Source organism: Egretta garzetta, unplaced genomic scaffold (genome assembly GCF_000687185.1).
Source record: "Egretta garzetta isolate BGI_Z169 unplaced genomic scaffold, ASM68718v1 scaffold332, whole genome shotgun sequence".
NCBI classification, from domain to species: Eukaryota; Metazoa; Chordata; class Aves; order Pelecaniformes; family Ardeidae; genus Egretta; species Egretta garzetta.
In genome coordinates this window covers 859071-872285 of record NW_009258879.1, presented here as the reverse complement: position 1 = coordinate 872285, position 13215 = coordinate 859071, and the positions used below count along the sequence as shown (strand labels likewise).

General features: G+C 44.6%; 1 protein-coding gene across 1 annotated transcript in view; it reads right to left on the bottom strand.

Moving 5' to 3' along the window:
* The window catches only part of RAD18 (RAD18 E3 ubiquitin protein ligase), a 54107-nt gene that overhangs the window by 31225 nt on the left and 9667 nt on the right, over window positions 1–13215 (bottom strand). Inside the window, exons 5-7 of the mRNA XM_009633819.2 lie at window positions 8046–8401; window positions 5808–5907; window positions 2940–3124 (exon numbers count right to left, since the gene is read on the bottom strand). Coding sequence (XP_009632114.2) covers window positions 2940–3124; window positions 5808–5907; window positions 8046–8401 — 641 coding nt within the window. The remainder of the gene's footprint in view (window positions 1–2939; window positions 3125–5807; window positions 5908–8045; window positions 8402–13215) is intronic.

Below are 13215 nucleotides of genomic sequence, written 5' to 3'. Positions count from 1 at the left end.
AGGAGCCGCGGGCCTCGGCCACGGCACGTTGCCACAAGCCGCACGGTGCTCGCCCGCAGCGGGCTCTCAGCCACCTCCTGGGCTGTTGCTCTCATTTCCTTTGTATTAAACTCATGGGAAAACGTAGGCTTTTCAAATCGCACCAGAATCGTACTCTAGCACACTAGGGTGTTGCTGTTGTGTACAGGTACATCTTTTATAAAGAGTTTCCATTTTCTAATGCATCTTTAAACAGAAGATAAAATAATGGCATCTACTGTTCCTCTTATTTTTACCTCCAAGGACCTTCCAAGGCCATGCAAAACTGTCCGCAGGCGAATGTCCAAAACCCGTAGTCCAAAGAGGAATTAGAACCTACTTGAACTTTTAAATCTGACACCTCAAAAGCACGTAAACAGACATAATTCTGTGTGTTAATATTTTAACTAAAGCTACAGCTACGCAGGAGCCTGCATCGTTTACTTTTACTAATCTATTTCTACACTTAATCATTTTCACAGAGCTGCTAGGGAGTGATGGGTATTTATTAAACCAAACACTGCCTAGACAGTAAAGTGGCCAGAGAACAAGAAGCTTATTAAGCTGTGAAGGAATAAAACCTGTTCAAAACTGGTTTAAGCAAAATCCAGGAACCTGGCACCTACGCTTCCTCAGCAGCTCGGCCATTTGGATTACACAGTGACCTTGGGTTCACTGCTACCACTGAAAACGCGTGTCCGCATCTTGAGTGCTAGTTTAATAATTCACCCTGTAGAAATAGGTGTTGAGCCAGAACTCGGTGAAAGTTTTGCATCGTTTGGGGCGGAGAAGCTGAAGGAGGCTGTAACGCGCGGTGAACTCCCCATTTAGCCAGCCTGGACGAACGGTGCGACAGGGACTTGGCACTGCTTCGTCACCAGCAGCGAGCGAAGAATCGCCCCGAGAGCCGAGTGTCTCCCAGCACGGTGAGGGATGAGCAGAGCACCGCCCGCACGGCACAGCCTCAGACCTAGCACGGCTCGAGTCGCACCAGCACCCCCTTCCCAGGCTGCCCTGGCTGCGGCGACGGCAGCAACCCTGGCCCCCGAGCCTTCCCTTCCCCTCACCCGGAGCTGCCACGGCTCCGACCCGCACACTCCTCACTTCTGCCTCAAAACTGCTCGGCCCCTGTGGAGCCATCGGGCGACGGCGTACCCCCACGCCCCGCAGCGGCTTTGTGTCTGCTCCTGCCCCAGGGAACTCCGAGGGGCTTTGAGAGTGCCTAATTAAATCTCCAAGATGAACATAAATCGTATCGTGGTTGAAATTCTGACAGAAGTGCTGTTCTCGCAGACTTAAACAACAAGCTTCCTAAACTTCTGGCATCCTTCTCAAAGGGTACTTCTCACCCCGGCCCCAAATTGTTCCTGCTATAGACAGGGAACAAGCAGGAAGGGTAAAGCTCAGCCGCGCACCCGCAGCGGTGCCAGACCTGAGGCTGAACCCAGCGGTGGGGAGCGCTGCTCAGCTCCCAGCTCGCCGCCCTCTCCGGCCGCTCATGCGGCTCCCGACAGTCCCGCTGCCAGTGAGGCCAAAAACTTATCTGGTCCAAATAGTTTCTGAGCCCTTCAATATACACAAAACCATTCAGAATTGCTTACAACATCTGGAAGAAATGGTGAACTTGTTTCAGGACTGAAGTCTCTCAGTAAACATGGAAATTAGAGATCAAACTGAGGGTGAGGACCAATATTTCTCATCTCTCCACCTCTGCAGCAACAGACGGGCTCCTGCCAGCAGCAGGACTGACCCACACTGCAGGCTGGCAGACAGCAAGCTACGTCCTGAAACCAGTGCAAAAATACAATACCAGCTATATGAGGATTTCCAGGACACTAATGGCTGCACAGCTCCCAGGAGAGCAATATCAGAACACGATCCTGTTAGAAATTCCTTTAAAAGGACTGTTTGCCATAAGCCTCTAATCAAATAAAAAAAATACAACTATAAATCTGATGTCTGTCTCTCACCCACACACACCGAGTATTTGTGCTGTTCCTTGTGTCACCACAGAACTGAACTGAGGGGTAACAAATGACCCATCTTCCCAGAGATGCAGGTTTCCGTCTTGTACAAAACAATACAACACGATGAGCTGGGACAATTCTTCCTTGAGCTCATATGTGCTATTCAAAAATTAAGAAATGGCCACACCGCCTACAAAAGCAGGCAGCACAAGCACCTTACTCGGACCTCATCCTCCCTGTTCCAGCCCTGGCATTTTCCAAGCACGAGCACACGCAAACAGTAGACTGCTGTTTAAAGGAAATTTATAGTGCGCTCCCATTAGAGGTTAAAACACATTCTCCTTAGCCCATACAGATGTTTAATGCTATATATAGTCTGAGTTTAATTGTATAAAATGGCTGCCAAACACCTAAATTGATATAAACTCCAGCAAAACATTAATACTTATTAATTTATTCTACCCTTACCCATCATCTCCAGAAAGAAATTTAATTTTGAAATTAAATCCAATAAAAATATAAAAGTCTCAGTGTATATAGGAGGAAGAGAACAAATTCAGAACAAAAGATGAATTAATAACTTACTAAGAACCTCAGGTATTTCCAATTTTTTGACTAAAAGCCTCAGAGCCTAATTTGGAGGCACTCAAAATGCAAAGTCAGTACGAACTCAGACCATTTTTCAGAACAGGGTTAGTAAGCCAGGCACAGTATCAGTGAATTTCTACACAAATTTACATCCTTGCTGGATACTTCCAGAGTATAGAAACACACTTCTGGTTTTCATTAAACTTCCTTTTTTTGCATTAATCTTGATTTATACAACATAAATTCTTCCAGCTTCAGTTTTCCCAAATATTCAAACCAGCCTTACTCCTGCCCTGAGAACTGAGAAGGAGAAATGCATACAAATAGTTTGTGATGGGAACAACTGTCCTAGAGTTTCTAACTTACCTGATTTGGGATTTAGAGAATCACACTGAGCATTATACATGTGCACAAACTCTTGGTGCCTTTTAACGAGCTGCTGTCGGGTGCCGTGGGTAGACAGACCATGCTCCTTTAGCTTCTTCTTCAAGTCGCGCTCAGAGAGCAAGTTGTAAACTACTTTAGACATAGGCTTCCTTTTCTGAGCAGAACTGCAAAAGGAAAAGGAAACAAACTTTTTTAATTAATACTCCTATGAAAATCAAAATGCTGCCTTACAATTTTACAGGGTATTTCACCCACCCTGGGTAAGAAATACCTGAAGGAGTCCTTCAGCCATGACAGGCACACAACCGGTTCCATGGTTTATCACAGATGCAACAGCTCTAGGCAGCCAGAAGGCTTTTCCCACCCAGCACAAAGCAAGCTTCGAACACGCGAAGGGAGTAGGCCTGGCCTGCTTTGCTTTAGGAAGCGATGCAACCACTGCTCATGGAGCAAGCACTGAGGCAGCTGCATTTTTGATATCTACAGCAAAGGCTTCAGAATCACGCCAGCAGCGTATTGTCCACCTCCACCAGGATCAAGCTTACGTTCAGCTGAATTCCAAAGGAAGCATACTGGATTCAGATCGCTGAAATACAGGTTTTCCACCCAAGCACTGGCCATGTCTTACCTGAATTGGTTGGTGAAGTTTTAAAAGTGTTAAAACTGCAAGCCAAAATTTGAATTAGGAAATTTTTCAGCTTTCTGGAAAAATGACTTGGAAAGCTACAGTCATGTACCTGAAAGCAAATCTGCAGCTCCCGACTAACAGAAGGGTAGCTTGGTAATACAGAAAGGGCCATTAAAGAGAACTGATAGTGCTCTCTGATAAATAACATCTAAACCCAAAATTTACTCCTTCACTCTGCCTTATGTCAGAAGAACTCAACGTTCCTAGCATAACTAAGGAAAACGTCTTAATTGCAGGAAACTGCCATAGCAAATTCAAGTCCTACTACAACTTTTGTCATCTAAAATGAGCAGAACAGTTTCCTTCTGCACAAGTTTGCTCAGTTTTTCCTACACCTCCTGGTAAAATACGCTCAAACAAGCCCAAGGTACAGAAACCATCTACTGCCTCGCTCCTCTTCAGCTGGAATAGTTTCTTGGTTACAGAAGAACAGCATTTCATTAGAGACGCTTTTCTTCCTGCAGCAAAATAAAGTTCAGCTGCACTGCTCTGAATTACAGAGAAGTTAGCAGCTTCCCACTGTGAAAGCCAGAGACGTATTTGATAACTGTATTCAGCACTTTCAACTTACCACGTTGAAAATAGATTTCGAAGTTAAAACCAAAAAAACAAAGGCTTAAGCAAAAATGGTCATTAAATCATTTACTGTCGTATAGCCCCTGTAGCATAGCTGGCAAACACAATACACTTTTCAGGAAGAGAATTCTTCCATTTCTTTTGGGAAATATAAAAACTTTCATTGAATAATTAAATCTTTTGAAGGCCCTGAAAGAGGTCTGTATCATGACCTAGAAGAGCGATGACAGCTTTGCAAGCAGACAGCTACATGAAAACAGTTCACAGCTTCCGAATCTTAACATTGGTGGGCCTTCCCCCATCCTCCAGAAGTGCAGTGCTCTTCGTGAGTGTACGCTTACCCTTTGCAATTACCCCTGTGCAGGTTTGGGGACTGAATTATCAGTTCCGCTGAAGTACTGCTCAGCTGGTAACACAGCATGCCACGTGCTCCTCATTTGAGGATAAACAGCTAAAATTTCTCAGGGAAGAACTCGAGTTGTGCTGTTACTGAAACCCGAACAACACTGCCATAAAATGAATAATGTTGCCAAAAAGCCAGCGTTTCATACACAATCGCCAGTCCCTAAGGAGAAGTATCTTGCATGATGTGTTCTTAAGATCCAAGCAGTCTAGATGAAATAAGCAAAGTTTAAAATGCCGTTAGGGACATCGGCTTGACACCAGGGAAAGATCTGGCTTTCATTTCCATTCATTAAGAACAGAGAAAACACTAAAAACATCCCAAATGAAAATTGCACTGTAGCATCAGATTTCAATGTTCATTTACCATTTATTCCTCTTCAAAGTCCTTTAGCTTATAGATTGCATTCTAAGCATGACTGGGCAAAATAAGAGCTTTAACATAAAATTACTTTCTAATCCAAGGTTCGGAGGAATTTGAAATACAAGCATGCAGTAAAAGCGCGTGCAGTGAAAGTCCCTTGCAGTTCTTGATTCTGCCAGTTAGAAATAATCACGGCCTACGCTTATGCTAGCGAGTAAACCAAAGCAGAATCTACATTTCTGATGTGAACGTGGCAACCGTGACAAATTCTAGGGCGGAGGCATAATGTCAGCGGCAAGCATTAATCTTATGGAAATTGAGATCTTAAAGAAGCAACCTTGACTGGGGCAACTTGAAGAGAACCCCAGTGAGCAGAGGAAGGTGCAATTTTTATTTGTTAACTCGACAGCTAGTGAAGCAATTGTCTTTTGGCCCATCTGAACCAGGGGAAGCAATTCATTTAATAAGTGAAAAATGGGAGTACATGTTATCTGAATAGAATTTTAATGCTAGTGAGCAGAAGTGTGATGAGAATAACGTACAAAGTTTTAAAGGATTCAACACAGAGAGTAAAACTTTGTCCAGTGTTTTCTTGCCACTAAAAGCCAAAAAGTAATTCTGCTGGCAATCCACATACTTTGAGAGGGGGAAATCAGCGCTGTCAGAGTCACACGGTGATTTTAGAGTGATCTATACAGCAGGTAACCAAGAAAGAAACACAGTCCACAGCATTATAGCCCATCAACCAATGTTTCTTATTTCAGCAGTGCAGAAAAGTGGCTACATGCATATAAAAGCTCCTAAAGTTGTTTCTTACCTTCGGAGGCTGTCCTTCTTCTCTTCTCTGGTCAAGCAGCTATCCAGATGTTTGTTTATATATTGCTCTGGAATAGCAACCTCACAGACAGGACAATCCACTGCAAACAAGGGAGAAGGAATTCACTAGCATGCATATTACAGCAAAGAGCAGATGTTTGCATCTGAAAAACTAATTGTTGATTGAAGAAAATGAAAATCCACATTTCCAGATTATTTTTTTTTTTTAAAACATCTGGCATGTCTGTCCAGAATCTTCATTTCTCGCTCTCATTTTCATTCCAGAACACTTATTTTCCTCTCTATGTAATATCAGAATGGCTTTCATCTTCCCTGCAGTCAGATGGAATGAAATCTCTAAGAAAAGTCTGGAATAACTTACATACTACACGGGAACTTAGGGGCTAACAGAAACATAAGCATATTTCTGTGCCAGTGCCTTGCACTTTTGCCGTATTTCACTCCTAAATAAAGGAAGCTGCTGCATTTTCATAACTCAGAACAGCACAGACTTTATTCATATTAACGTGGCGTTCCCAGCCTGTGGCTCTCAACAGGACTGTCACCACGCGAGTTAACGCAGCCCCCCAGGAGCCCTACGATGCACCCATGCCTCACACTCATTTCTCAGTACAGATAACGAGTTTTGTGACTGGGGCTTGGAGGCTCCAACGCCCCATACCATGCTCCCACTCAACTCGGAATTCTTCTTGCACCCTATTTTCAAGAAGTAGCTATGAATGTTACCTGTAAAGACAGTCAAAAAACACAGACTAAAATACTTGTCTTTAGCAATCGCATTGTGTCAAAACCGAAAGGCTTTAAATGAACAGCATGAGAAAGAGATTCTTTAACCGACATCCTCCGTATGAGTATGAAGGAAGTCGGGTTTGATTTAAAAGACAGAACAAAAATAACCTATGAAAAACGCTGTGAGATTTTGTGGGAACTGAGCGCGCTATCTGGTAACACTGCTTTGCAATTCCTGACTCCCATGACATCACATTCTAGTCCAAGGTTAAAAAAAGTTGGGACAGTAAGAGAACACAATGGTTCTGAGAGTCCATTACTGTATTTGAAGTTAACATTTCAAGTCTTAACACAGGAGCAAACAGCACCTACCAAAACCACTGCAGCGTTGCCTCATTGCAAGCCTTCCATTTATACTGTTGGACCAACTACTTTGCATTTGTGGAAATCATTTCAATGTAATGCATGCTCGAGGATTTAATAAGGTCATAAAATTGTAAGCAAGTGAAAATTTCAATTGCTCAAGAATAAACGAGCGGTAAAATTTCATAGGAGTTAAATTACTAACACAAGCAAGTCCGATGCATAAAACTAGGAAACAGAGCTTCTGGCTAAGTTGATGCCATTTTCATATGGCTACTTCTCTGGCTTTATTACATCTTTAAGCAGTATTTAGGCAGCTAATGAATAAACATGAACTTCAGAGCTCCAGTTGAATAAATTGTTAAACAAAAGAGCAGACAAATATGAACTAGTAAGAATCAGTGTTGTACTCCTACATGGTCTTTTACTTTAATTTAGGCTTTTAATTGGGCCAATAGGATGGTTGCCATCATGTCAAAACGAAGAGGATTCTGTCATTTTATTGTAGTTAATTTGTATAAACGGGCATTTTCATGCTTCAAAATAGATTAATCTTAACACTGTGGAATTGCAGAAGAATAAGGCAAATTATTTTCTTCTGGAGAATGTATGAATAGGAATATTAACAAAACTGAAACCACGATCATTTTGATTGTGGGTGCACCTCTCAAATAACAAACACATTCTAAAATACCTTGCTTCTGGTTACTTAAGGATACAAGAGCAGGATGAACGTCGATCTTGTCTGTCTAGTCATTAAGGGGAAGGAGAATAGAAAATGACTTCATTTTTTACTGAGTAAGTCTGTTGTGCAACTATTGTTTTTTAGAGTTGTTACTCAAAGCAAAGGAATCCGTAAGCATTGAACTCCATTTAATGACTTGGCATCATCCCAAACCTCCTCATCAAGAATATGCTCGTAGCAGAGCTGGCCCACATAAGCAGTAATCCGAATGATGCACAGCCCAGTTCAACGGGAAGCATCCGAACATGCCAGTGCAGCTCAGAACAACACGGAGGAAGGAGATGAACGCCACGCACTGAAGATACTCTAATGCATACAGCCAACTACAGCCACAGGCTTGGGGAAGGGAACGGGACAAAAAGAAAAAGTTAAGCATCTCACCTTTCTTGACTGCTTTTACCACAGATGTAGAAGGCTTTTCATGGCTTTTGGTGCACTCAGGACTCTCTTGTGATCCCACTTCATTGTCTGTACCATCAGCCTCTGCAGAACTGCTGTTAAGGTTATGATGTTCCTCAGTTTTGAAAATCTTCTGATCGGTTCCTGCCAAGCTGTCTGCCTTTGTCGAGGTGCAAACTTTTTCCTTTCTCAAGAAACTGTCAATCAGTGGCACCTCTTCTTTTAAAACTGGCCAAGAAACAGGACTCCTAACATGGCTTTTGCCAGCTGAATGCCTGCTGCAGGCCAGTGGAGATGAAGTCTGTGGAGTATCCAAGACCAACTGGAACAGCTGCTGTCTAGAAGCATCCAGAAGACAACGTGCAGTTAGCTACACTGACACTTAACTTTTTCTTTGAGAAGAAACGAGAACAAAAACAGATGGAGCTTTTCCTCCAATCCTTTCTCCCTCTCCCCCTTGCAGCACTTGGGAATTGGCTGGCCCACGCAAAGCAGGAGCAGAAGCACGCCAGCTGAGCCTCACCATGCTCTACAGAATCAAAGAATTATCTTCCCCATTTTCAAACAAAATAAATTACATTTTGCAAACGTAATAAAATGCCTCTCAACATGGAACACGGCAAAGAACAAGAAGCTTCCCCCTTACTTGAAGGTGGTAGATGACCATTTTCATGTTGGAGTACCTCAAGCACTGTACCAGCTGTGACAGAGGCTCCTGAAACCAAAGAGCTTAGCGGAAAGCATTGCCATACTCCTTCTGTCCCTCCTTACTGTGGCCCACCCAGCTGAACAGAACCCCAAGAGATAACCATATGCTTGTCTGCTCTTGAGATTTAGTGTCTGATAATCCCAAACTATTTCTGTCACATGGTTTCATCGATGCTCAGCCAAAGAACACAAACCCTCCGTTCTTATCTCATATGAAATAAGGGAAAAGCATCACCGCCCTCAAGAGCGGCCCACTTCAACCTCCACCAGAACGCTTACCACCCACCTACGCATGCTTTACCCCCCACTTGCACTCGTACCCTCCTCAGGGCTAGCGAGTGTCAGGATGCAAGTTAAACACATGTCTCTTTTCAAAGAGATAAACTTTTATTTTATCAGCAGGAGCACAGTAGCGGCAGAAGGCTCATTCTCCTGTCTGCCTCATTATAATTCTTCATTTTACCTCAAAGCTAAAAGTACCAAAGTCACAGTTGTCCTAACTCAGGCAATTGCAAAAGATCTTAAAGACATGTTTTATTCCTACCCCCACCCCAGGTGTTTTTGCAGAACCCTGTTTATTTTACCGTGTATTTTATACAGACTGATCCAAGATAAATTAAGCCAGAGACTGCGTTCTTGGTGGGGAGGCGGCATGGCCATGCAGCTCTCTAGACTGCCCGCAGACCTCGCACTTCACTTTCGCTCCTGCATCATCACGGGTGGAGGGAAGGCTTTCCCAACTAACGTCAGTGATGGGCAAACCACACATCCCACTCTTACCCACGACTACCTTGTCAAGAGTCCTTCCCATCCTGAGGGCTGCAATGAAGTTTGTATCATCCAGCCAAAACCAGCCAGCAGAAGTACATGTGCAGTCATTAACCTATTCCTCTTTAATTCACTGCTCCATCATCCCTCAGCAACCTGCACAGCATTCACTTGAGCTCTCCAAGAGAGCAAAGCCTGCACGGCCGCCCAGGTGTTCCTCAGCTTTCTCCCTGCCATCCTCACAACCACCACCTGCCAAGCCCCAGAGGTCCTACCCAAAAAGGCAATTACAAAAAAAAAGTTCCACCATCTTACAAGCTCTAATGAACCCCTGGGACAGCTTACAGAAAATGGAAAATCTTAAAGGAAATTAAGCCTCTCTCTAACAACGAATGGAAGAGATGGGTTCACCTCTTGGAGATACTGTCCCCAGTTGCTAAGTGGAGCAGGGAGGACCTCCCCTTCACTTCTCTTGATAGCAGGATGACACAAGAGGGAGGGGTGGGAACAAGGAGAGCTTTTGAGGGTGCTGAGGAGCCCAAGAGCCCCTACACCACACGGCAGGGTACACCTCACGTGCCCCTGTGCCTCCACCTCCCCAGGCCACGCTGTGCTGACGACAGTTCAGTATTGGGTGACTACTTGGAAAACTTTATAGTCTTTTATGATAAAGATTTTTCATGTCTGAGAAGGACAACTAATTAAGAACTGTCTGTACATATCAACTTCTTTTAAAAAGATACACAAGTCACCAGGTGACCCCACAGTTACACCAGTCCAAGTTCCTGGTGAACAACCAGGACCACCAGCTCAGCACAATGAACTCTCTGCACTGCTCACACTCAAAGCCAGATTCAGGAGCCCGATTTGGAGTTTAAGTTTCCTGGTTTACTGGATGTAATGACCACATCTGTCAGTGGCAGTTCAGATCTGTCCCAAGACACTAACTTCCTGAAGTGCAAACAAGTGCAATTAAGCGTGGCAGCAAAACTATGTGTTTGTCTGCTTATGCCTAGATATGGACTGAAGTTTTTAAGGAGGTTAATTCCCTGGCTGACACAAACACGCAGTGGTCTGGCTACTGTTGGCGTGGGACCAGCTTCATGGAGCTCAGGAGCTCCTCGGTGGGAACACGGACAGAGCGCCCTCGGGCAGCCCTGCCCCACTCCTACTCCAGCCCTGCCCCACTCCTGCTCCAGCCCTGCTGCTCACGAGGGGTGGGTTTCACCCAGAAGCACCGGAAGGGTCTGTCGGCGTGCTCTGCTCGACACGGCCGCTAGCAGCGACGGTGGCAGACAAAGTATCTCGGTTGCTGCAGATAAACACACGGTATTCTTCAACATAAAGGTTACAGATGATAGCCTCAGAAGGCTGCTCATATCACAGATGGTTAGAGTCTACAGCCAGGTTCAAAAGCAAGCAAATTAGTTGCCTTTTATTCCTAATACACTTGGGCAAAGTTTAATCCTCAAAAGGATGCAGCTGGGTGTTTGACCAAAGATGGACTTTTTAAAAATTTGTTTCCCCTTTTTGAACAAGGAATTAATCTTTTGGTTATGTAAAAAAAAAAGTCTATTTCTTCAGGCTCCCCCAGGTTTTCCTACAGCAGCCTGCCACTAAAGTAGCTAATCAAAGTAACAGTCTTAACGTTATTATTTTGGCTGTTAAGCAACCCTTTTTACACAGAAGCCCAGCATCCTATGCTACAGCAAGCTAAATTCTGCATGGCTCAGAAAACATAAAACGGACCCGTAAATGCAATCATTTGGCATCCTGTCACAGTTTAGCTTTCCCATAAAATAAAGAATGATACAGCCCCAAAAGGCAACAATATCTGAGCAGTTAGCTCCTTGCCTCTATTCTTTGTCTTCATCGAGAGAACACAGCTGCTGTCCCTCATCTTTTCGTGTGTTTTCTATTGCTTTTGAGAGCTCCTCCTCTTACCAAAGTAACACATTCTACTATTTGTAACCACCAAGTATGACTGTTTATTTTTCCACAACACGTATTCACTCGCTCAAATGCATTTCCCAATGTGCCCACACTAGCCGACTACACTCCAAAAAAGTCAAACTTCGCATCAGTTTATCTTTTCACCAGACTTATGAGTGATCCGTGTAGCTTTTTCCTCAACATTTCTTTCTCGGGAAGTATCACAGTAGTACAGCTCCTAGTACCTCGAATTCTCCGAAGCAGAGACTTAGTAGCTGGATTTGTCCCTCGGGAAGGCTGCCAGGCCAAAACACACATTCGGAGGTGGGCCTGGACCCGAGCTGGGCTGCAAACCCAAGCGAGGGGCAGCCGAGCCGAGCTCTGCGGCCAGCAGAAGCAGGCAGAGGACACACAGCAAAAGGCTCAGAGCGCAAAGCTCGGCATTTTTGTAACGAATCCTGTACGAAAGGGCAGACTTCTGAACCCAGGAGAGTTGCTCCAGAGCTGACAGGGCAGACTACCCAGATAAAAGACCATCTCACTTCAAATGTAACTTGTTAGTATTCGCAAGAAGGCAGCCAAAATAGAGAAATCTTCCGAACAGAAATTTCAGATTCTGTAATAACAGTTATTATTTATATCAATTAAAATATGGTCTGGTATAAAACAAAGAGAAAGAAACTGGGAAAACAATACAAAACCCCAAACCTCTCCTAACAATAAGGGGATAGCAAAGGTTGCTTTAACTACAAATAATCATTCAGAGTTTTTCCTTATATTGAAGGATAAAGACTTATGAACAGACTTTCCAAAGGGATCTGATTTTGGCACAGAATCAATGGAAAGAATGAGAATATGAAAACTTGTTTACCAAAACACACATGAAATCTCTGTATGCCTTTTTTTGTTTTGGTGGGAAAATACAGAAAATGGTAGTACTACATTCACAGGAGGAGAGAAGAGTCCCAGACTGGCTTTTCCCAGAGCTGTGGGCCTGCCGAGCAGCTTCACTGGCTGTGTGATGACATCTAGTGGCCCTGCTGGACAGGCACCCCAAACCCCGGCACCCCAAACCCCGGCACCCCGGGGACGGAGGAGCCGGAGCACCGCAGGCGCTCCTCGCGCAGGCCTGGGCTATGGACGGTGCCTTTAGCAACCACCGCTCCCCTCCCACACCGCCAGAGAGAATTACTCCAGTTCCTCGTTATTCACAGGAATTCTGATAGTTGTTATTGGCGCGATTCGGACAAGCCTGACTGAAGTGGAAGATTCGTCCGTCATTCCGGCGGACAGCAGAGTCAAGAGAGAGGACACGGTCAGTGGAGAAGCCCACCCTCCACCACCACCGGGCTGGCTCACCCAGAGACTGATTCTACCGGTGCAGCACAGGACAACACCATTTCCAAAAAGCTCTGCGTTTTCAACATGATCTATTATATGCTTTTAAGAATTTAACACAGACCGCTATCACCTCTGAAAGGTTTCAGCAGACACGGTTTTACCTCCCCGGCACAAAAGCAGCAAATGCGCCACAGCGGACAAGCCCCCGCTTGGGAGCACAGGCACCCGTTAAAGGCTGACAGATGAATCAACAACACGTTAGCGAGTCCTGACGTGCACGGTTATAACCCCTACCCAAATCTTCCTCCGCGACACATCCTCTTTAATCGCTGGCGTGGGCTAGGACAGGGAGTTATGCTTCGTTCAGTTTAACTACAAACGGACAGCCGTTTAACACGCTCCG